We start from the raw sequence: 24,091 nt of genomic DNA on the forward strand, positions 1-24,091 counted from the left end.
ACCCCGGCTTAAGCCCCGGGCCGCACAGGAGACCCCGCACGGGTGAGAGGCGTGGGCGGGGTCCGGGTGGTCTCCACCCTGGAGCGGTTTCTGTCCCCCGGTGCGTTCAAGTCCCCCCTCCGAGAACGCGCTTGGTGCAACCCGGGGATTCCCCGCTCCCGCCCGCCCAGGACGTCACGGAGTCTCCCCGAGGCCGCGCCCCGCCCGGCCGCGCCTCCCGCTGCCCCGACCCGGCGCGGCGCGGGCCGGGGACGGCGGCCATGGCGGGGCCCCGCGCCGACGACGCCCCCGCCGCGCCCTGGAAGCGCCACATCGTGCGGCAGCTGCGCCAGCGGGACCGCGCGCAAAAGGCGCTCTTCCTGGAGCTGGTGCCGGCCTGTGAGTGCGCCCTAGTTAGCAGGGGCGCGGGGGGTGGGGGCGCGGGGAGGGGCCTGGTCTGACGCCTCGGACTTCGAGGGTTCTGGCCCAAGTGCGCCAACGCAGGGTCGCCTCCGGGCCTTGGGCCTGCAGAACCACTTGTCTGTTCCGCCCCACCGCCCAGTAGCCCGCGTTCCTGCCCTTCCCGACCCAGGCGCCGCTAGGAGCTGCTTCCAGGGAGGAGCTCGGTCCCCGCGCCTCTCCACTCCTTCCCCGCAGGGCCTGGCCCTGCCTCTCGCTGGCTGGGCTTCTTAGGCCGGGTCTTGTCTGGGAGTGGTGGATTTGTAGGGTCTTTTGTGTTTCCCTCTTCCAGGCGGTCCCCAGAATAGGGCCAGGTCAGTCCATTTGGTCCCCACAGTCCAGCGAAGAAACACGGGACTGTCTAGAGCAGCTCCTCTGGACAGTCGAGGCAATCAATGAAACCCCAGTTCTTCAGGGAGGAAATGCAGCCTCTGGCTTTGCCTGATGGTGATCCTGGCTCAGGTTTTTGGAGCATCTCTGAGCCCAGCCAACTCCAGCATGAGGAAAAAGCAGGGGCTTAGGGGTGCATACTAGGAGTACTTAGCTTAGCCGGGAGAGTCAGATTCTCCTAGAATAGTTTCTGGGGAGCTGGTCAGAAACTGATACAGTAGTTCCAGCAGGGAATAAACAGGTGAACATGTGCAGTGCTCCCTGTCAGCGGAGATTGTATATCTGGGTTGAAAGTCTAACCAGAATCCCTTCAGCTCTGGCCTAATCTTGGCTGCAGTTTAATCACTCCACCTGAACCTCCCTGCGGACCACTTCTCTTCCCTGACCCCCAACTGCATTGCTGCTCCTATCCTGGGAGATTTCCCTGCAACTTCCCAGGCTGCTGGTTCTCTCCCTGTAGGGTTATTAGGCCAGATGCCCTGCCCAATGCTCTGAGGGGCTATGGAGCATTTCATCTAGAAGGAGGAGTCACCCCCACTCCCAAAGAGCTGCAAATCTGAGATCAGAGAGACCCTGCAAGGCTGAAATCACAGTTGACAGTTTAGTCCTCTCTGTGGTCTTCAGCAGGACATATCCTCAAGCCTCAGATTTCTCACCTGAAAATTCACAAAATGGCACCTTCTTTATATTTGCTGGGGGTACCTCTGCAGTGCCCTTGTGAGAGAACTAGGTTAGGGACCTCAGCTGAGGTTGCAGACAGGGGTCTAGGTGAGGAAAAGGAACTGGGCCTGTGCTAATAACCTCCACTGTACCCTGGAAAGAGGAAGTGACTATGGGTAGGGGAAGGAGGTGTGTTACGGGTCTGTTGCAGAAACTACCAAACTCTAGCAGTTTCTAGAGGCTTTCTGTCAAACTCAAGAGACCTTTTGTTCTGGATTGGAAAGAACAGAAACTTTGGGACATCAGAATAACTATTTAGTCCAAAAAGCTAGAACTCCTGGAGGGTAAGTAATATGACAAAGGCCACAGGCAGGTGGAGCTGATTTGTTTCTTCATCCTTTGTGGCCAGGCCCTGTCTTGGGACAGGGATGAATCAATCCCTGGCCCCTTCCTTCCTTCTGGTAGGACCCTCACTGGCCACTGATCAACCATCTCCTTCCCTAGCAGTGGTTGCCCTCTGTCCCTGGTAGAGCAGTTCTTCTTGAAGGGCCTACCTGGGGGCTGGTGCTGTGACCAAGTTGTGCCAGCTATACAAACACCCCTCAGGCAAGGGGAAGAGCCCAGCCTGAAGGTAGCTTCTCCATTCTGCATCCCTGGGCTCCTGCAGCCCTCCCAGCCAGAGGAGTAACTCATCTGGGAGGAATCTGATTGAAAGTCTCTGTCTTTCAGGCCAGGCCCTGGCAGTCGTGTCTCCTGTCTGGTTTCTTCCCTCTGCCCCTTCCATCATCAGAGGGAGGGTGTCACACTGACCCAGAGCAACGAGCACTTCAGGGAAGCTCATCAAAAGCAGTCATCCTCCAGTGAGAGAGGAAAGTGGGTTGCAATTTTGACGTCTCCAAAGCTTAGTTGATGATGCTTCTTTCATTTAAAAAAAGTGTTTCTGCCCTTTTCCCTTCCCCTTTCCTACTGCACATTATTCAATTCTGTAGGAAGTTTAGTCTCAACCTGGGGTGTTGCTGGTCACCTGTCTGCCCTCTCAAAAAAAAAAAAAAAAAAAAAAAAAAAAGAAGTGTCTGTCTTTGCCCCAGGCTCACTTTCTTGCACCCCTAGATAATCGTCTCCTAGAGAAGGCTGAGCTGCTGACCAGGGTCTCAGAGAAACTCCAGCCAGAGCCAAGCGATGTCACTACTCACCAGGGCCCCTGGTGAGTGTATGTGTGTTCGTGGTCACAATGGGTTGTCTGTGTTTGGGCCCTGCCCCCACTGTCTATGCTGGGCTCATTATTTCCCTGGCGTCTTTTCAGCCTCTGGCTCTGCCCAGGGAAGGGAGCAGGAGGGCTCTTGGGCCTTTCCCCAGTCCAGCTGCTCAGAATGCCCTGCTTCCTTACTCTTCTCAGTCTATCCTTGCATTTGTCCCATCTCCTTCCCCTCCCACCCCCAGACTTGTCTTTTCCCTTCCTCTCTGTCTCCCAAGGCCTTACCTGATGCCTACAGTAAAGGTCTTGCAATCTGTCCTAAAGCTGGAGTGAAAATAAGAACCAGTGGTGGATTGGACCAGGGAATCCGTGGCATGGGAGGTCCCTAGAGCTGAGGACTCCTGGGCAGCTTCTGGAGACTTGCCATCTCTACTTGCTTGCTGGCTTCCAAATTTAGAAAATTTATGGCTCTTGTTTCACACTTTTCTTGTGCACCCCTGGAGCTCCTTGAGGCACTGGGGGCTTGGAGGGACGAGTACAACTCTCTGATTACTTGGCAGGGAGGAGTTTGGATTTGACTCAGCCCAAGTCCCATCACCAACCACTGTGAAGGCAAAATGGCAAGAAGAAGAGGAGGGGCTTCGTCTGGTGTGCGGTGAGGTAGGCTGGACTGGGGTCTGAGAAAAATGGGATGGAATCAGGATCCAGGACTTTGCAGGGGATGTGGCCCAAGGGAGTCCACACATGAGGGACTTCCCCAAGCACAATGCTTTGAGGCTGCACAGGTTCAGGGTGCTTTATAGCTTGGCTCTGCAGCCCAGGATGAAGTGGGCTCTAACTGCAGCTGGAGGTGAGGTGAGAGATCAGGAACAAGTGTGTGTGTGTGTGGGGGGGGAGCAGCCCATTTTCCCTTCCAGTGGTCCAGCCTGGTCCCCCCCAGGCTGATGCTCGATAAACATTTGCAAATGGAAAGAATAAACTGTTCCACTTCCGAGGCAGGGTGTGCTACCACCACCTGACATTGCTGTCTCCCCCCCACACACACCCCATGGTGTCTGCTGGCTTCTGTTTCACCACTTGCGCTTGAGAAGTTTCACTTTCAGACCCTCTCTAGTCCAGCCTTCTCTTCTGAGCTCCAGAATCTTGCTCAGCTTCTGTTGGAAATCACATCTAAACTCACACTTACCACCTCCCCGCAGTGCCAAGGCCGCCATGTAGACTGAGCCCACAGAATGCGGGCAGAGTCTGCACATCTTCCCTGTAATAACATAGCTAACTTTGAGAGGTGATCCTGGCAGGCACTGGCTTAAGAATTGTTTCAGCTACCTTTCACAACTTTATGGTTGCAGAGGAGGAAACAGAGTCTTGGAGAGGTGGAGTCAGCATATGAACTCCCTTCTACAAGACCCACTTTCTTGATCCTGACTTACCCTTTCAACAAATAATTATTGACAATATATTAATATTATTGAATATTAATATATTATTAATTATTAATATATTATATTATCAAATATATATTTATATATGGCATGGGGGATACAGCAGTTAACAAGACCTGGCTCCCTGGAGTTTGAATCCACTGGACAAGACTGACATGCCAGTAAACACATACTCAGTTACAACATGCCAAATCATCTGGCCAGCTAGTGTAGAGCGCCTCTCCTGGAATGTGTCTCTTGTGGTTGCAATTTGACATATAAGTTGCATTTAATTCTCAAACATCTGAGCCCCCTTTTGGACTGTGAGCTCCCCAAGGCCTAGGATTCCTTTGGCTTCTCTCCATTGTATCCCAGAAACCTCCCTCTACAGGCCAGGGTTAATAATTATTTGTAGATTAAATGATGAATGGAGTTGACCAGCCCTCCCTGCATTAGTCGTCACTGGGCGAGAAACGCAGGGAGGAGCACCTGTGACACTCCCATTGCTCTATCCTCAGCTAGTCACCAGCTTGTTAGGGTCCTTCCTCCAAATCCGTCAACTTCTCTGTTTCTGATACCATATCCGGCCTGGTCCAAGTTACCCTCATTCCTTCCCTGAATGACTCATCCCTTGGCACCTCCATCCATTCTCTGTATAGCACTCAGAGTGATATGTTTTAATAATAAAATTGATTTCCATTAAGAAAAGACAAGCAACACACAAATACATCTTTGCTGTGAAGATTTCGGGAGCACAGAAGCCCATACAGTGAAAAAGGGAAAGCCTCTTTCACCATCACGGCTCATAATCAGTTTGGGGTGCATCTCCCAAAGCCCATGAGCCTGGCTTCCCAGTTCTCAGGCCCTGGTTCATTTCCTGCCACTCTTGACTCTGAGTGCAAGATCCACTTTGCCTGGGAACGTCTAAGTACCGCTTCCCCTCAGTTCTCCCTGTCACTTCCTGAGACATTCACCAGCCAGTTCTCACTGGACATGCCAGGGGATGAGGGGTGACTTTAATTAATACTGTTCCACATAGTACAATAAGCACGTATCATTATCATCATTATTATTTTGACCTTTTATTTTGAAATAATGAGAGAGTCATAGGAAGTTGCAGAGGCAGTACAGAGAGGTCCTGTGTACCCCTCCCCCAGTTTCGCCCATTGGTCACAAGTGAATTGTAAACAAGTGAATTGTACTGTTATAAAGTATGTATGTACTCCTTTGTCACTGTCATGTGTATAGATCTGTGTGACCATCAAGACACAGCATATTTCCTCCCCACAAAGATATTCCTCTGGCTATCCCTTTTTTGTTAAAAATCATTTCTCTCCCTAAACCACCCCTGGCAACCACTGTTCTATTTTCTATCTCTATAATTTGAATTTCAAACAGCATCAAATAAAACACTGAATAACAAAACATCAAGAAAGTAAATGACAGGTGAGAAAGTGGAAGCGGGTGGTCTGACTGCTCAGAGGTGAAAGGAATTACTAACGTTATAGTTGGGCCACTGTGAGAGCAGGCTCCCTGCCCTGCACGCGCATCCCTCCCCAGGCCGGCCACACAGGGACCCTCCACCTGCCCCCCACCAGGCCCACATGAGAAAGGTCACAGGGACAGGTTAGCAACAGGAGTCCCTAGGCTTGGTCAGTTCCTCAGTTCCTCTTTGCCACAGTGGTGGGAACTGCTTTGCTGGGGTCTATCCATCCCCAGAGACCCCTGGACTCCAAAAGATGTGAATTAAATTTCATCCCTGTGGCTTTCCCAGCACTTGACTCTTGGTTGAAGTCCTGCTGAGTGAAGTTGAGGTATGGATAAGATGCCCCTCACCCCCATTCTTGGCCTGGGATCAGTTCCAGTATTCAGCCTGGACCCTGTGTTCCCACCGTCCATTCCTGTGTGCCTGGGTGTGAGGTTCCTTGTTGCATGTTGGGATCCATGCTTGGGGAGGCGGGGAACAGAACCCACATTCCTCGAATCCTTCCTGTCCACTCACCCTTTACACCGTGCATACTGTGCTTTTACCCCCTCCTACCCCCACTCCCTTGGAGCACAATGTTAGGTGGTGGCCTGGGCTCAAATATCTGCACTGCCTAACTGGGCAAGTCACTTAACCTCTTTGCGCCAGTGTTCTTGATCTGCCTCTCACCAGGCCCACATGAGAAGGTGTAAAATGAGGGAAGGCAGCAGTGCCTACCTCACGGTGGTATGGGGATTCAAAAGAGTTCCTAGGTGCAGTGTTCAGAACAGGCATAGCCCACAGAAGTGTGCCATAAACGTTTGCCATTATTGGAAATACTCTCCCTCACAATAAATTTGTACTACTCTGTGAGGTAAGCACGCCCGCCCCCAGGTTACAGGTGAGAAGGTAGAGGTTAAATGACTACCCTGGGCCCCAGAATATAAATGGCACTGCTGGGCTGGAAACTCAGCCCTTAGACTTCAGAGCCTCAGTATTGTCCCACATGCATCTCTCCACGCACGACCCTACACCTGTCTGAGCCTCAGCTCTCTGCAGCGAAGGGGGTGGGCGGGGTGGCAGACCCTGCCCCACCATCTCCCCTGCCCTGGAGGGGCTGGAGGCGCGGCGTGAGCCCCGTGGAGGCGCTCACGCCCACCTGTCCCCACCTGTCCGGCCCCTGACGCCCCCAGATGGCCTACCAGGTGGTGGAGAAGAGCTCGGCCCTGGAGGCCCTGGAATCGGTGCTGAAGGAGCGACAGAGCAGGTGAGGCGCGAGAGGGCCGGCGCCCACCTCGGGGAGCTTGCAGGCCACGCCTGGGTGGGGAGGACCGCCGGGTCGAGGGTTTCCCACATGGTCGGTCTGGGAGGCCCGGCCTGGCCGCGAGGCCGTCGGCGAGTCCGAGACCGGCTCCCGCTGGACGGTGACAGGGACGCTCCCCTCCAGGCTGGCGGCTCTGGAGGCGCGGGTGGCGCACCTGGGAGAGGCGCGGGCGCAGCGAGCGGAGCAGGTGGCGGCGCAGCAGGCCCGGAACGCGGCGCGGCGGGCGGCCTATGAGGAGCTGCGCGCGCTCGCCGCGCTCCGGGAGGCCGCGCTGCGCCGGCTGCAGGAGGAGGCGCGCGACCTGCTGGAGCGGCTCGTGCAGCGCAAGGCGCGCGCCGCCGCGGAGCGCAACCTGCGCAACGAGCGTCGCGAGAGGTGAGGGTGAAGGTGAGGGTGAGGGTGAAGGTGAGGGTGTGGGTGAGGGTGTGGGTGAGGGGCCCCGCCCCTGGGGATGGTTGCGGTGGCGCCCCCTTTGGGAAGCACTTCCCCCGCCCCCTCTAGGCCCCGGCGCCCAGCGCCTCTCCTAAGGAGGGGTGCGCCTCCGCCCCGCAGGAAGGCGGCGGTGACCCAGGTCCTGCGCGCGGTTTTGGTGCCGCTTCCTGCTGTGAGGACACCTTTTCCTCTCCAGGGCCACGCAGGCGCGGGTGTCCCAGGAGCTGGAGAAGGCTGCCAAGCGGACAGTGAGCATCAGCGAGTAAGACTGGGCCTGCCCGCTCGAGGCTCCGCTCCCGAGTTTGCTCAAGTGCTCCCAGCACCCTCTTCTGTACCGTTGTACCCGCGCCCCACCTGCACATGCCCCCGGCCACGTGCGTGCCCAACCCCACTCTTGCGCAGCCGCCGTGCCAAGGCGCCATGCAGACCGAGCCCACAGAACACGGGCGGCAGAGCCTGCACATCTTCCCTGCGCTGGGTGCCGGGGCAGGGAGGCTGTGCTGGCCCCCAGGCCCTCCTGAGCGGTTTCCCCTCTCCCAGGAGTACGAACACCCTAGGTGATGGGATCAAGGAGGGGTCAGAGGCCGAGGTCCTCGCCCTGCCTGCAAAACCAGCGTCCCAGGAGAGTGAAGCTGGTGAAAAGTGCTCCAGGTCCTTCAGGTGAGAACTGTCCAGAGCTCTGAGCTGGGCCCCACTGCAGAGTCTTTCTTCAGGATCCAGCTCTTGGGTTAGGAGGGACCTTGGGAAACACTGGGATACACGGCTCATGTCTCTCAGAACAGGTCTTCCAACCAATGCTTAGAGCTCTGGAATCCCGATCCTTGTCCTCACCTTTTTCTTTTCCCTGGCACCAGAGCCCTGGGGGTGGGGTGTCAGGCTGGTGAAAGGGGGTCACCAAGAGGGACATGTAGGCAAGGCCCGGGGCTCAGCTGTTCAGGCATGGATGTGTGCCCATAGATGAGCAAGCCGGTGCAAACGCAGGGCCATGAGAGTACATTTCTGTACGAGCTGGGTGAGCTTACCTGAGTGTGAATATATAAAAGCATGTGTAGATGTGAATTCACATGGGTGGTATTGGAATGGACCTCCAGTTCTTGGGGATCCCTCCTCTTGATCTCTCCCAGTTATTGACTTGTCTGGCAATAAGGCTGCCCCCTTTCCATCACATCGCACTGCCTGAAGGCTTTGTCTCTTCAGCCTTTCCTGGTAAGTAGCTAGTGTCCAGTGAAGGAACCTAGGGGAGGGGCACCAGATGCTGGTCCCCAAACTCCTCGGCTGTTCTAGTGGGTCACGGCATTCCAGGACACATGAGCATTTTTGAGGTCACTCTGCAGGTATAGGTTTTCCCACACCCTCGCCCCTAGCCTTGTGCTCTACCAGTCTTGGGGGCTAGCTTTACGCCTCTCCTCCCACAGGCCCCGGGTCAGCCTCCCAGCAATTTTTGTTGGGGCACTCTGGGTGGTGAGATAGCTTTTACCATTGTGGTGGAAACTTTGGGAGATTTCATTGCCAAATCTCTTGTGCCACCACTTTGCTGGGACTGCTCTGGGTCATCCTACTGTCCTTGTCTTGGAGGAACCAAGTTCTTGACTAGGACTTGAGGCTTTGAGCCTCAGGGTCTCTGGTACAGAGTGTACTGCCAGTGCCATAGCACATCTCTTGATTCTGCCCCAGGTCTGCCTCTGCCACCTCCCTGACGCTGTCCCGCTGTGTGGATGTGATGAAGGGGCTTCTGGAGTAAGTGTGTGTGTACCCCCCTGTGTGTGAAGCTCTGTGTCAGGTTCCCAGGACCCAGGATTGGTCTGTGTGTGAGCTTCTGTCCATCCATATGTCACCCAGTTGTCTGTGTGAAGTTGCTGCTGAGTCTCGAGGCAGGAGCTGGGTACGTGGTCTCCTTCCCAGCCCGTCTGGCTCTATTTCAGGCCCTCATCTAAAGTCGTTAAAGGGGACCGACTCCAGCCTCAGGCCGGACAGGAACTACCACTCATTTGGGAAAAAGGCTCAGAAGCATTAGGGAATTATTCACCATCAAGCCAGGATAGCAAGACCAGGATTGAAACCCCACCCCTGAGTTTTCTCTGGATATTCCACCCTTGCCCTGTCTCAGTACCCCTCCCATCACCACACTGGCTACTAGGGTCAGAGGCAGGGTTGGGGGGCACAGTTGCTGCACTTCTGGGCCGTGTTCTTTGCCTGCCTTGTCTGCTTCTTTGTTTGCCTCAGAGGAGCTTAAGGGCTCCCATGTTAGAAGTCCTTGCTGAATGTCCTCCTAAACCTCTCACCCCAGTTTTAAGAAGAGGCGAGTCCACTCAGTTGGGGGAGCCCCCGAGCAACGATACCAGAGCATCCCTGTGTGTGTGGCTGCCCGGCTTCCTACTTGGGCCCAGGATGTGCTGGTAAGAGAGGAGCTGGGCCACATGCATGGAGTGGGATGCAGGCCCCAGGGTGGTCCAGGGGAGTCTGGGAAACAGGCTGGGTTTAGCAGGAGCAGGAGTTTGCTTCTGCACTTGTGGTGGGATCCACTCAGCATTTTATAATGGGGGGATGGACTGAGAGGGAGAGATGGGAGGCCGGGAGACCAAGCAGGGGAGTGTGGGGGCAATATAGGGGGAGGCTGTGACAGGGGTTCAGGCAGAGGTGATGAGGCCTGGCAGGGATGGGTTTGTAAGTCACGGTTTGGACAGAGACCCAGTATGTGCGTGTATGTGTGTGAGAGCCTGTGCGTATGTTCAAAGGGTGTTTGTGTATGTGTGGGGGGAGGTGAGGACCAGGATACCAATCTCCCTTTCACCCCCTACAGGATGCCCACCTCTCTGAGGTCAATGCTGTCCGTTTTGGCCCCAACAGCAGCCTCCTGGCCACTGGAGGAGCTGACTGCCTCATCCACCTCTGGAACATCGTGGGTGGTGAGGATGCCTCCCTCACAGGCCAGCCCACTGCTTTTGCTCCAGACCCCACTCTTGGTTTGCTCCTTAGTGGGAAGAGGTCTTGTGTGTCCTTGTGTTTCCTCACCTGGAACAATCTTGTGGCCAGCTGACCCCTTCACGAGTTCTGGGCACACTGCCCTGAAGGATGGAGCCTCTAGCTCCTAGGGTCCAGACCTGCAGCATAGGGAGGACTGAGCTAAGGTAGTTCATGTTGGGGGCAGCTGGGGATCCTATAGTGTGGGTCCCCTATGTGAGGTTCGGTAGGGACAGGCTTTTGAGCAGGTCACTGGGATCATTAGGCCATCTCCAAAGGTAGTATCCATCACTTGAGCTCTCAGAACTCAATGGATGTTAGGAGACAAATGTTAGCTGTAGAGGGGGCATGTTGGGAGTCAGCGTTGGCTCCTGGAGGCCTCCTAGAGGAGATGAGTCTCCAGCTGGCCTGGCCATGGCTTGGGGTGTGACCTGTGTGTATCCCGTCTCTCTGGCCCACTCCAGCCCTGTGAGATGACCAGCTGTCATTTGGGGCCCCCTGCTGAAAGTTCTGGGAGTTACAGCTAGTCCAGACTCAGAACAGACCCAGCAGTTCTGTCCTCTAACTTGGGAGAGACTGATCTTCCTACCCCCAGTCCCAGCCCCTCCTTATCATGAGGTTAGTGATCTCATTTCACCTCTGTCTTCCTCTGATCCCCCCAGGTCGCCTGGAGGCCAACCAGACCCTCGAAGGAGCTGGTGGCAGCATCACTAGTGTGGACTTCGACCCTTCAGTGAGGGGACTTTGCCCCAGTGGCATGGGATACCCTTCCTCTCAGTTTCTTCCCTGGGCTGGTGGGGCCTCTGGACCTGAGGGAACTTAATGGGTGTCCTAGAACCAGGCCCTTGGGTTCCGACACAAATATTCCTCCCTGAGCTCAGAGGCTTCTTGGCCTGCCTGTGTAGCCTGAGCTGTGGGAAGCTCCAAGGCAACCCCTGCCCCAGCTCTCCAGCCTGAGGGATGTTGTCTCTAGCCAGGCCAGAGCTACAATATCTCTCTTCCACTCCTGTCTCTCCAGGGCTCCCAGGTATTAGCAGCTACTTACAATCAGGCTGCCCAACTATGGAAAGTGGGGGAGGCACAGTCCAAGGTGAGACCCAACTGGGGAGGTGTTGTGGGAGTCAGGGGTGATGCCTTGGGTCTGGAGGGGAGGGTATGCTGGGCTCTTGGCTATGTCCTTGATCCATACCTGGGTTGGGGGCAGGAGACACTATCTGGACACACAGACAAGGTGACAGCTGCCAAATTCAAGTTAACGAGGCACCAGGCGGTCACTGGGAGCCGAGATCGGACGGTGAAAGAGTGGGACCTCGGCCGCGCCTACTGTGAGGCCCAGACCCTACCTCCCCTCCCCACCGACTGGAGACCCCAGGCTGGACCATGAGGGACCTCGGCCTGCTCTCTGGAAGTGGCTCTGAGACCCTCTCTTTTGTTCCCTCATTGATGCCTTCTGCCTAGTTTCTTGGTGACCTGAGGCTTGGAACTGGGAAACAGGAGACCTGGCCTTTAGTGTGTGTGGGGGCTCTGGCCCTGCGTGCTTTCTGGGCATTGCTTCTCCAGATGTCCATTAGGTTGGCTCCTGATTACCCTTCTCTGCTCCTTGGTCTTCAGGCTCAAGGACCATCAATGTCCTTTCCTACTGTAACGACGTGGTGTGTGGGGACCATATCATCATTAGTGGCCATAGTGACCAGAAGATTCGTTTCTGGGATAGCAGGTAACAGGCCTGGGCTGTGGGTGGGGTGGTGGAGGTGGGGGGATGCGGCTCCCATATTTCCTTTTCCTTTTTCTGGCCATGGCAGGTGAGGGGACCTTGGGTAAGTGAGGCCGTGGGGCTGGCACTGCCGGCTGGTGGCCTCTCTGTGCTGGGCTTCACATCTTGAAGGCCCATCTGCTCCCCAGGAGCTGTAGCACCTTCTTAGTGGATCTCAGTCCAACCACTGGACTCTGGCCTGCCCACCCACACAGAAAAGCCCCCTTTTCCATTTAGTTACCACTTTTAGTTTAAAAGGGACAAAAAATGTAGTTATTTTTTAAATCTCAGAGCCTGACATGGGACTTGAATGTATAAGAGCTTCTGCTGGTGCTACATTAGGGCTGCCTCAGGTTCTCCTTACTGGTCTGCAGTGACCACTGTTTGAAACTCTTTTGTCTCTTTCACACACTTAGACTTTCATTGTTTTCCCTCTGGCACTTATTTTTGTGACCTGAGAGTTTCATGGGTTCCACTTCTAGACAAAGGCTGCCCAGGTTCCTGCTGGAGGGCTGGCTGCCACAGGAGATTAGTCTTTGCCTGTGCCTCAGAGGTCAGAGTCGGGCACCTTTGGACCTTGTTAACCTATCAGGAGCAGCCCTGTTGAGAGGGCTGGTGTCATCTCTGTCTCTGCTCCTCAGGGGGCCTTGCTGCACTCAGGTAATCCCTGTGCAGGGCCGGGTCACCTCCCTGAGCCTCAGCCAAGATCAGCTCCATCTGCTCAGCTGTTCCCGAGACAACACACTCAAGGTCATTGATCTGCGTGTCAGCAATATCCGCCAGGTGTTCAGGTACCCACCCTGTGCCCACTGACCTAGGGCTTGACTGGATCATGTGGACCTCTTGTCCCCTGTAGAAGGCTCTCGGGGGCCTGTCAGCGGGTGGCCTACCGTGGAGGCCCCTCTGAACCAGGCCCTGCTGAGATGCATAGCCCTTTGATGGAGAGAGGAAGGTCGTGAGGCTGAGGGCAGGGACTGGCAGCCACCTCTGTTCTGACCTTGACCCTGTCTGTCGCCAGGGCTGATGGCTTCAGGTGCAGTTCTGACTGGACTAAAGCTGTGTTCAGGTGTGTCTGTGAGAGCCCAAGTGTGCCCTGACCCTATGTGTATGTGTGTGTGTCTCTCTTCACCTCTGATCTTCCTTCTCTTGTTCTGCCCTGGCCACCGCAGCCCAGACAGACACTATGCACTGGCAGGTTCCGGGGATGGAGCCCTCTACATCTGGGATGTAGACACAGGGAAACTGGAGAGTAGACTTCAAGGACCCCACTGGTGAGCACTGCCATCACCTGCTTCCCTGCCCTCCCAGTCCTGCTAAACTGATTTGAGGTTCTGACAAACTTGGGACTTTGGGGTCCCCAGGCCTTGTCCCCACATCTACCCTACCCACCCTCCAGCCCTTCACTGTTCACCAGGTGCCTTCCCATTGCTTTGAATGGGAACCACAGCCCCCAAGAGCCCATTTTGCAGGTGAAAAAATGGGTACAGGGAGGGCCTCAGACCTTCCAGGTCTACAATGAGAGGCAGAGCCAGGCTGTAGGCCCAGTTCCTGATGCCCCCTGAAGCCTACCTCTCTCCTCAGCACTGCCATCAACGCTGTGGCCTGGTGCTGCGCTGGGAACCATGTGGTGAGCGTGGACCAGGCCCGGAAGGTTGTGCTCTGGCATTAGTATCACGACCCCCTGCCTGGGCTGGAGCGCCAGAGTGAAGCCTGAAGCCAGAGGAGAACTTTGCCCTGTTCCACAGGCTCCAGGGGTCCAGGGCTGGGGGTGTGGTGGGAGTGTGTGTGGGTGTGACCTCAGGGCATTTAATGGGAAGAAGGCCTGGCAGGACCTAGCCTGTCTATATAAAAACCAAATATTGTTGTGTTTTTTCTATTTCTGTCTTCTCACTTTCCCCAAAGTGGGAAAAAAATTGCAACTGAACTGGTGTCTGCTTACCTCCTTGCAGTATGCAGGAGTCAGAGAGGCTTTGGGATTGGTGGTCCCCTGGTGGGGCAGGGGAGAAGTGGCCAGGCCCGTGTGCTGTTCACGTCTAATGTAGGAGGCGGCTGAATAAAGACCTGGAGGCAGCAAAGGGCAGCAGCTCTTGGACCCATCAGGTCCAAGTGGGCTTTGAGGCCAAACCAACACCCTCCTGCTTCACACCCGATGTAGACAGGCTGAGGCGGGGCCCTGGAAATTCCGAGGAGGGTGAAGTCGATGTAGCCCAAAAGGATCCTGTGGAAAATGTTCTAGCAAACCAGAGAATGATGTCAAGTGCTGGGTCCACCAGGCCTGCCTTTAGACTGGGGTCAGGGTCACGCTCCAGGGGTGCAGTGTGGAGTGGGCGGGAGCGGCTTGTGTGTGCGTGCTTTGTGGAGGGCAGCTGTGGACCGGTCCTGGGATTCACTTAAAAGGGCACCAAATTTAATCTATAGATTGGGGTACAAGGCAGACCAGAGAGGTTGGAACCTGGACCCCCTACTTCTTGCAGCAGCACAGGCTTGGGAGGGGTCACCATGTAGGCCTGTGTCATTCACCGGGCAGCAGAGGGCACCTCCGTCTCTGAGCCACGGGGCTGACCGTGGCTGAGATTCAAAGACTTTACTACGGAACTCTCACCTCTTTTCTTTACGACTATACCCCTTTATAGTCTTCCTTGGGGATCTCTGTCAGTCCCAGGGCTTTGGAAATCATTCCTAGGATGGGCATAGAGAGCTTAGAGCCTGAACTCTAACCAGATGGTTCGGGTTTGAATCAGCCCGACTATTCAGTAGCAGGATGATTCTGAGCAAGTGGATGTCTTTATGCCTTAGTTTTCTTTCCTGCAAAATGGGTTAATAATACTCTCCATTGTTGTGAGGATTCAATGCATTAATGCTTCTAAAGCTCCTGGCATATGCCAAAGAGTGTTAATACCCGAATCTGTACTCTGCCGACTCCCAGATTTGTCACCGCCCTTGGCCCTGCTCACTGTCTTGAGCGCTAATAACATACTCAGCCACGTCCTGGGCACCTTCTCTGATGTAAGGCCTGGGCCTTCCCTGTCCAATTCTTCTCTGACCCTGTTGCCCCTACAGGTCACCTCCTAGAAGGTGTTTCCCCACTAAGCCCATGGTCCGAGTGACTTTGAGGTGTTAGTTACATAAACAACTCTTGAAAATTCCCCTGTTGTTGGCAGAGAAACCCCTGGGCATGAAATTCAAAGTCCTTAGGATGTGACCCTGCTGGCCTCAGCTGCAGTTCCATTTCTTGGCTATTCTGAATGTATCCAGCATAGTCTTCCCTCTTAGACCCCAGTTCAAATATGTCCTTCAGGGTCCCCTCATTGGGAACCTTCCCTCCCCTACCATACTGGCCGGGAGGCTCCTGGTTCTTGTTTTGTGTCTACCTCCCAATTTTAGTCAGGGAGCTCTTGAAAGAGGCCGTGATGGGAACAGAATATCCCCTGGAATCAGGTTTGGCACAGAAAAAGCCTCAGGGAAAAAAGCCTTAAATGGCTAAATTTCCTTACTCAAGGATTCAGGAGTCCAGTGTCCTTCAAATCTAAGACTTGGAAGTCTCTCCCCAAGGCAGCCACCTTCATACCCTGGCTCATCCAGTGGCCACCAGGAGTCGCCAGCAGCCGACTCTCTGCCCAGGCCAATTTCTCAACCCTCTGGGATCTATGGCTGGAAAGACAGTGTTTCTTCCAGTTGTCACCATTTCTGAGTGCTTATGTGTCAGGCCCTGTGCTTTTCATGCAGCTTTTCACTTGTTCCTCCCAACCACCTTGTGTAGGTGTCTCCTTCACAAATGAGAAAACTGAGGCTCAGAGAGCTTAAGTGATACAAGGTTACACAGCTGGATTATCTGTATTTTTTATTTCCTCCCACCTACCCACCCACCACCCAGAATGGTGGGTCTAATCTAAATCCCTCCCTGCTTCTCTTCTCCATTCTGGGCCCTGGGCACCCAGGCCTGAGCCTGGAGGGTTAGTATCCCTTGAAATGATGGACATGTATGGCCGCAGGAGTGAGGTGAACATAAATCCTGGTGGGCTATTAACAGCTACGCCATTGCCGGGGGAAGTACCTCAGAACTGTAGTGAAGGCTGCTTGGGTAACTCCTAACAGGCGTTCAGGAAATGATTTGACTTGATTCTTGGACAGCAATACCTCTATTCCTTTAAGCCTCTTTCTTCATGGGGCAGATCTGACATGGGTATAATTGGCTCACCTCAGGGAGCACATGCACACCTTAACTTGCTTGGAGGAAAAGCTTTCTGGAGGAGAGAGTTCAGAAGACCAGACACGCCTGAGGCAGGTATGAAGAGGGGGTGACAAAGGCTGAGGGAATGCCAGCTGGGAAGCTGCACCCCCTTCAGCAGAGGGGACAGGGACCGAACCCTGCTACTGAAACCTCTCCAAGCTCTCAATGCTGAGCATTCAGATTTTTAGTACTCAGTATTCTTTAGGCTTTCAGTATGCCGAAACTTGGGCAGGCTGCCAGCCTGAGTTTGTCCCTAATGCCAAAACTGGAACAGTCTTTGCTATTGCTGTGTACACAGACTGAAGCCCAGAGATGGGCAGGGCCTTGCATACGGTCACACAGCAGAGCTAGGATTAAAAGCTCAGGCCTCTGACTCCCTCTTCAAATAAATTGGACTCAGGTTGTACATAGAGAGGCTGGCCTGGCTTTCTGGAGGCCCAGTTCTAGGTTCCTTCGAAACCTTGGCCAGATGTCTTCAGGGGAAGGAGTTAGCCTACCTGTGATACTTTTCCTCCCCCAAGGCTCTGGGCTTCAAAGGTAACACAGTTCTTCCCTGGGGCTGTTCTGTGGTATGAGTATGGCCTCCTCTGCTTTGACCCATCTTGGGCCTTCCTGAGCCTGAAGGGGAGAAAGGACTCGACTCCTGGAAAAGTCCCTGTTCTAGTTCTCACTGCTCCTCAGTCATTTCCCACTCCTGGCAGATGCAATGTGGTTCAGATGCTATTCCCAAAGCTCCTCACCTCTCCCCAGGTGTAAGCCCCTCGGTGATCAGACCTGAGTCATTTGTTCCCCAGAGCCCAGGACATGGGCTGGGAAAGCAAGTTTGCTGACTGGGCAAAGAGCAAGTGAATATAGGTGGTCCTGGTCCTAAAGATGTTCTCAGGTGTCCAGGGGGCACCTGTGCCCCTACCTATGAGATTCAGACATACCTTGTTGGATACAGGCTATTTTCTTTCTCTAGACACACGTCCACTAGTCAAAAATAGTTTCAGCTTATCTGTACATTTTCTTATTTGATCCTCCTGGATCGTAAGATGTTTATATTGCCTTCTTATTCCCACTTAACAGTTGAGGAAAACAAGGGACAAAGAGGAGGAGTGGCAAATCTCAGGTCACAGCTAATTAACAGTCCAGGGACTTGAGGTCAGCACTTCGTCCATGCTTATCCCCCGCCCCTCAGACGAGTAAATGCATGACAAGAGTAGGGATGCTGAAGTGTCTAGTACACGGTGTGGAAGAGTCGCCAATCCTACTTGTGGGTTTGGTATGTTTCAGGATAACATTCCAGGAAAATATTCCCAGGCTCCAGCTCTCAGACATGGCAGAAGTACTACATTTGTTTTTGGCCAGTGGAACCAGGGGAAAATGGTCCAGGAACAAGATGCTCTTTGGCATTCACAGGGTTCTTGGCAGATCAAGCTGTAATAAACCAAAAACAAGGGGCGTCTAGGAGGAAAGTTACACTGGTTGTGTCAAATAGTAGGATTCTGGACAAGTAACAATTTTCTCTCTTCTAAACTAAAATTTCTGTAATTTGGTTGTATTTTTATAAGACACAACTTCATAATAAACAAATGCAGATTCAGAGCAGTCAAGAGTTTATCATAAGGTCACTCAGAGAGGGCTAAGTAGTAACTGGCCCCCAAGCCAAACGCTACAGCTGATGGGGCAGTAAGTGAACAGAATAGCACACCTGAGGTATGATCACAGCACAGGTGAGGAGGGTCTGCTTTGCCCCAGTGGAGCGAGTCCAGCTTGAATTTTCTTTATAATTTCTGGCCAGCCTGAGGAATCTGTGTGCTAGTAAGTTTGTTTTCAAATATTATGACCCTTTAGGGGAATGTTCTCACTCTGCATCTAGAAAATGAACTTATCTAGAATATAAGAGTTGGATAAGTCTTTGGAAACAATCTTTTTCAACTCCTTTTAAAGCTGGGGATAGGACAACCTGGAGAGGAAGGTAATCTATCAAGTAGTGGCAGGGCCAAGGTCAGAGGACATCCTCCCACTTAATGTCTGTTTGGTCTATGGCTAGGAGTGGAGGGTCAGAGGAAAGGGACCAGGTGATGTGCTATAAAGCTACAGTTTGGCTGCATTAGTTAGTCCTTGTGATGAGGTGTGTGTACTAGTCTTTGTTTTCCCATTGGGAAAACTTTGAAAGCAAAGATCACTATTTCTGTCATTGGCATCCGTACACAGCACGCTCAGGTAGATGGCATCAGAAACTGTTTGGCATCGCACGGTTGGATTAGTTTATTTCCCCCTCTGTATCTACTGTACGGTTTAAAGGAGGGCCTAGGGGCATCTTTATAGGAAGCACTGTCTGTTTGGAAGAGTCTGTTTACCCAAAACTTTTAAAAGGAAACTTAGAAAACGTAATTCCATTTTTTTATTATTCAACATTTTATACATAATAAATACAAACTTTTTACAGCCATGGTAAAGAAAGCACATCTGCACGGAGGCGCTCCCTCTGAGCCTGCCCTGTGCACTGTGATGCTGGGTTACATGTCCTGGAGGGAGGGGTTCTTTTTAAAAAGGAGGCATATTTTTTTACAACTTTGTTTACTTTTTTAAAATAAAATTAGCAGCTCTTCCAAAAAATATTTTAAAATATAACAAAAGATTTCAAATAACCCTCTGAGAATGTGGAAAACCCAGATTCAAGGACAATTTGGCTAGCTAGAAAGAATACAAGACTGGGTGGCAAGAACTGCCTGATTTAAATAAGCACTTTGAAAATTTGTAAAGTGCTTTAAAGATTTTTAACATGCTGGCAAACTTGAAAATCTTAAAAAAACCACCCTAATTAATTTCTTTTTTAAACTTAAGAATAAGTTTGATAAACACAAAAGACCTCAAATAGATCAACAGGTTAAGAAATGCAAAACAAAACGAAAAGCCCCAAATCATGGAGAAGATTCATTAATGGGTGTTGTCACTGAAGTGATCAAATGACTAGCTGAAAATTTCTTCAACTATGACCATACTTTTGGTCAAAAATCCCACAGGGACATTTGGCGAGCATTTCAAGTTTTTAAAGATTCTTAGGCGGGATGGAGTTTTCAAAGCATAATACAACTTTTGATTTAACTTCTGTAAATTTGATTTCTTAAGAAAATAAGCAACTGGCAAATATTCCTTAGTTCCTAGGTCAGGCACTCCCTACCTTCCACAGGTGCAGAGCTGACAGAACCCCACTCTGGGGACACCTGCTGCTAGCTGTGGAGAGAGCTACTCTTGGCTCTCCTTGTGACATGGAGAACTTGATTTTCTTCATCAGTTTGCACTTGTGCAGGGTGTGCAAGTCCTTTTTCAGATAGGCTGGTTTTCTCTGTACACCACAAGTTCTTCCTCCCAAGGAAATGTGGGCCACTGTTAGGCTACTGGGACCGGGAAGCCACATTTTTCATGGTGGGGGTAGCCGCTGGTCTGCACCTGTCATAACCTGGCTGCTGGGGCCAGTGCACTGGCTTGGGAATAAAATACTAGGGGCTTCCCAGTAGAGAAGCTCAGCAATGCAGGTATGTGTCCTCAATTTACAGACATTCAGATTCTAAGGATACCAGTCAGAAGAGTATATGCTGCAAAAATTAAGATGAAAAATACCCAAATACAAAAAGAACATTAAACTGGCTCATATCAGACTTGGAAGCTCCATTTCTGCTTTAGCCTTAAGCCTCCTTTCTACTAGTCTATGTGATGGACAAGATTTGGCTACTAGTTCAGCCCCTCCATATTAGCTCCACTAATTCTAAATGAATGGCATAAATATTAATACAAAGGACACTGGTTACTGTTTTAAATCTGTTAGTTGTGGAAGAGATGTGCATTAATGCAATTGGCGCTAAAGTCAGGACAGTCCACTTTTTTACGAATAAGGTTTCACTTTCTCAGTCTGGGGACTAACTGTGGGGAGGAGCCAGCCTCACCTGAAATCCCTCTATCTGCTTCTTTATGTAGCCAACGTGATCTGATTAAACTCAATCAGACGAGCAAAAGTCACTTGAAGAAAGATGAGAATCTCTGCCACATCCTGTGGCCACAGTAATATACTGTACGAGTGCACATGATCAGTCTCTGTGACTGTGCCCTGAACAGGCCTGGTCTTGAGTCTCATAGAAATGTAGACCACTGTTAGGCACAAGAGCTATCCCCCTCTTTGCTTCCAGGGTCCACTAGGATTTGTGCTATGGTAGGAGAGATGACATAGAAAATGACAACAAAAAAAGGCACAAAATATTCAAAATGTGGGAGGAGTCCACTAGGCCACCCAGTCACATATAATCCTCCATGTTTTTGCTCTGTTCAAGAGTCATCCTCATGCAAAGGTGCCTAAAACACAAGACTGACCAAACACCAAGCCTGGCCTTGATTGTAGTACTAATGCACAGGCAAGCCCATCATCACACCAGCGTGATTTCCACATCTTCAATTTTCTCGGCTGGCCTTCGGTGATTCTGTGTAGGTGGAGGGGGAGCTGCTCGGACCTTTGCAGGAAACAATTACATGGATTGTCAGTTAGCTTCCTGATCCAGTGCCTAAAGTATCCAAGCCCCAACCACTTATGTATTGAAGGACACCAGTGCCCCAGAAGTATTCTTAGCATGAGCTTTCAACCTAATTTTCACTATTTCCCACACTGAGGAGTTACTGTTCTAGATGAAATGCAAAAACCCAAGAACAGGTTCTAGCCTGAACTGGAAGTCTTGTGGGCACAAGAGTCATGTATCTCTCAAAGTCTTAGCCAAAGCAAAGGCTTGGAGCTGGAAGCATGAGAGCAGTGCCGGAAGAACTGAAAACCTTTCAACATGTCTTGGAAGGAGACTTGCAAGAGATGTGGCTTGAGAGGTAGGCTGGGGTTCAGTAGTGAAGGGCCTTGGTAAGCCACGTGAAGAAAGCTGAGCTTTATTCTGTAGGCAAAGAGGAGTCTTTGGCGGATTTTAAACGGCAGTATCAGGTGTGTGAAAAGATGACTCAGGTGACAGTTTGAAGAAAAGAGTGAAGAGGGGAAAAGGACAAGTAAAATGACAAATTTGGGACAGCTGTCATCTGAGTGAGAATTAACGTTAGCCTGAACTAGTGCTCATGCAGCGAGGGAATAGAGAAGCGAAGGGATTTGACAGCTCCCTCCAAGGTAAACTGGGCAGGATTTGGGTGATGGCTGCTTGTGGGAGGTAGGGCCAGAGAGGTGTCAAGAGTGATACCAGAGTACTGGAGGGATGAGGGGGTCAATCCGCCAAGAGAGTTTTCATAGCCTTCCTATTTAATAGCTCTTTCTACCTCCTGAACCCAGCTCACCCTTGCATGGGGCGCAGGGATTCCTAACAACATAAGAGCCGTGGAGAAACACTAATTTCTAGCTTTCAATTTGGAACAATTATGCATCCTAATGCATCCTAATCCTGCCGGATAGGAGACTTACAGGTCGCAGTTTGCCATATGAGGTCTCAGGAGTATGCCTTGTTGCCTGCGAGAATCCTGGTGATTCCACATGGAAGCTGTTTTCTAAGAGAGAGGAAGGGACCAAGGAAGCTCATTCGATTTGTGCTGCTGAACAATGAAGATGCTGATGTACATCTGCTTGCTGCTCAGGTGAACAAGTGGATTTCTGAATAAAAATGCATTTAGACCCAAGCCCAGGAGGGCGCTTACCATTTGCCGAAGGAGAACGGGGGAAGTACTGGGAGCTCCTCTTATCCGGGCTGGGGAAAGGGCTGCTGGGAGGCTGGTCGTACAGCGGCAGGGGGGGCAGGGAGCCGGGCGGCTTGGGGGAAGGAGAGATCTGCAGCAGAGGGAGGAGAGGGTACAAAGTGCTCACCTGAGCAAGAGAGGGGAACTACTTCTCTACTCCAGGCAAATTACTTGTCTCCGGAGCTAAATTACAACTATTAACATTTTGGGTCAGCCTCATTAGAAGCAAATGAGGCCAAAATAACAACCCCCAAGTCCCAATTTTGTGTTGCATTTAACTTTCTTCTCATTATACTACTAACTTTATCTTACATAATAATCAAGCCAAAATATTCTCTAGAGTTCTACTGAAAACATCAAATTAGGCAATTTAGTCAATTCATAGTGAAGAGTAAAAAAAGGTGCAAGTTGCATTGCTTTGTGAAAATAAAATAAATGGCTAAGTTTCTGATTTCCCCAGGTTTGGTAAATGTCAGCTAAGTATACACAATATCACACAAACTTGATACAAGGACATTTCTTATGGTTATTGACCTGCCAGGCCTGCTGTGACAGTTCTGAATTAGGGGTTCCCTGCAAAGACACTTGTGCTAGGATGAGCTAAGCCAAGGGTCACAAGAGTGGAACTAGGTTCTCGCAGGCTCATTAGTTCTCTGGAATGGATGGGCAGGGAGCCCTGACAGGGAGGGAGGGAGAAAGAAAGCAAGCTAATATTTTTACATTAACTAACCACTGTGAAATACATTCCTTCTCTGGTTTGTTTCCTTCTTTCCATGAAATGTATGCCACATTCAATTTAGCATTTTGGTGAACTGACTCAGAGAACAAAATGAGGGAGAACTGGAGGTGTAATATGGCCATGACACAAGAGGCTGACTGATGAGTCCCCACTTTCCCAAATTCAGTTTTGCAGAAACCTTGCATCTGAGGACTGGGGTGGGTAAGGATAAAGCTGGGACTACAGCCCACTTTTGTCTATAGATCCACTGGAATAATTTTCTTTAAAGTAATTTACTTTCTTTAAAGTAATTTACTTTAAAAAGTAATTTTCTTAAATTTTCTTTAAGTCTCCATATTTTAAGTTGGGGCCTCCCCGGTGGCCCAAGGAGTTGAGTCTCAGCACTATGAAGCTATCAGCAGCCGCTGCAGCACAAGTTCGATCCCTGGCCAGGGAGCTACCCACATGGCACAGCCGACCTCTCCTGTTTCACCGCTGCCCCCCTCAGCAGTGTATTTCAGTCAATCTCCCCATTTTGTCTCTGGTGAATTGTCTCACACAACCCCTCCTCCCTGCCCCCACTTCTGGCCGGCACCCCAGCTCTTGTATGCATAAATGGATAAAATAAATCTTTAAAAAAACCAACCAAACATTTTAAATCAGTGCTCTCCCCTCTCATGTACCTGAATCTCTCTCATCCATGGAGTGTCGCCATTTTCTGAGGCTGAAAGTTCTTCCACTAGCACCGATGGGAAAACTCCAACCCGCCCATTGAATTCCCCTTCCCAGAAGCCATCGTCGTCCTGGTTTTCTTTGTTCAAAATTCGGATGATTGCTCCCTCAGGAAATGATAATTCATCACCTGTTTGGCCCTCATAGTCATAAAGTGCTTTCACGAAACAGACTAGGTAACAAGAGAGAAAAAGCTCCAGTAAGAACACTGATAGTTATGTTCTTTTTTTGCAACCACCCCTATGCTCCAGTGACAGCTAAAGGGCACACTTCATAGAATAAGGATAAAGCTTTAATGTTTTTACTCATTGAAGATGAAATTTGAGGTTCTACTGTATTGGATGTGATAAAATAAAGGAAAACATATACTAGGAATAATGTGCTTTTAAAAGGCTTACTCCAGGGTAATAGAGTTTAGGCCAAATGTGACCAAATAAAGAGTGCCTTGTTTCAGTCTTTACCACTGGCATCTCCGTTGAGGCTGCCTGAAACGAGTTCGGCCTCCGTGGAATTGCTGGATGTGTGTGACCGACTGTCCAAAGCAGCCAAGGACTGCAGCATGCTCAGCAGACTGTTCGAGGTGGGAAACTGTAGGTATTTTTCTGGCACATAACCCACTTGACCAACTTTATTTCGAGCCTGAGTAAAAGACATGTGACAAAACAGGTTTGCACACA

The 24,091-nt window shown here is 51.4% G+C and overlaps 2 protein-coding genes across 6 annotated transcripts in view; one reads left to right on the forward strand and one right to left on the reverse strand.

Annotated features, from left to right (window-relative positions):
• Positions 1-260: 260 nt before the first annotated feature.
• On the forward strand, positions 261-14,029 carry ATG16L2 (autophagy related 16 like 2). 3 transcript variants are annotated; one of them, XM_037522925.2, is made up of 18 exons: positions 261-378; positions 2,599-2,692; positions 3,244-3,343; positions 6,763-6,836; positions 7,017-7,268; positions 7,522-7,587; positions 7,866-7,985; positions 9,000-9,062; positions 9,613-9,721; positions 10,126-10,231; positions 10,949-11,019; positions 11,305-11,376; positions 11,491-11,611; positions 11,898-12,003; positions 12,681-12,830; positions 13,058-13,105; positions 13,209-13,310; positions 13,621-14,029. In XM_037522925.2, the coding sequence occupies exons 1-18, from the start codon at positions 261-263 to the stop codon at positions 13,706-13,708; spliced, it is 1,860 nt and encodes a 619-aa protein (XP_037378822.1). In that variant the 3' UTR covers positions 13,709-14,029. The 3 variants fall into 3 exon arrangements, with proteins under 3 accessions (XP_037378822.1, XP_037378824.1, XP_037378825.1); XM_037522928.2 differs by lacking the exon at positions 261-378 and adding an exon at positions 2,310-2,361; XM_037522927.2 differs by lacking the exon at positions 9,000-9,062.
• Positions 14,030-18,646: 4,617 nt separating this feature from the next.
• The window catches only part of FCHSD2 (FCH and double SH3 domains 2), a 255,934-nt gene continuing 250,489 nt past the window's right edge, over positions 18,647-24,091 (reverse strand). For all 3 annotated transcript variants that reach the window (XM_037522929.2, XM_037522930.2, XM_037522931.2), the window contains 5 exons: positions 23,876-24,053; positions 23,366-23,586; positions 21,926-22,055; positions 21,696-21,778; positions 18,647-20,760 (listed from right to left, as the gene is read on the reverse strand). In XM_037522929.2, coding sequence (XP_037378826.1) covers positions 20,677-20,760; positions 21,696-21,778; positions 21,926-22,055; positions 23,366-23,586; positions 23,876-24,053 — 696 coding nt within the window. In that variant the 3' untranslated portion in view covers positions 18,647-20,676. The remainder of the gene's footprint in view (positions 20,761-21,695; positions 21,779-21,925; positions 22,056-23,365; positions 23,587-23,875; positions 24,054-24,091) is intronic.

Source organism: Talpa occidentalis, unplaced genomic scaffold (genome assembly GCF_014898055.3).
Source record: "Talpa occidentalis isolate TD23 unplaced genomic scaffold, MPIMG_talOcc4v2.1 talOcc4.3, whole genome shotgun sequence".
NCBI lineage: Eukaryota > Metazoa > Chordata > Mammalia > Eulipotyphla > Talpidae > Talpa > Talpa occidentalis.

Bases quoted from the DNA above. Each gene is read 5' to 3' on its own strand.
- ATG16L2 (XM_037522925.2), top strand. From the start codon at position 261: ATGGCGGGGCCCCGCGCCGACGACGCCCCCGCCGCGCCCTGGAAGCGC. The intron at 379-2,598 runs GTGAGTGCGCCC...TTGCACCCCTAG, and splicing joins CCTGGAGCTGGTGCCGGCCT to ATAATCGTCTCCTAGAGAAG. The intron at 12,004-12,680 runs GTAACAGGCCTG...TCTGCTCCTCAG, and splicing joins ATTCGTTTCTGGGATAGCAG to GGGGCCTTGCTGCACTCAGG.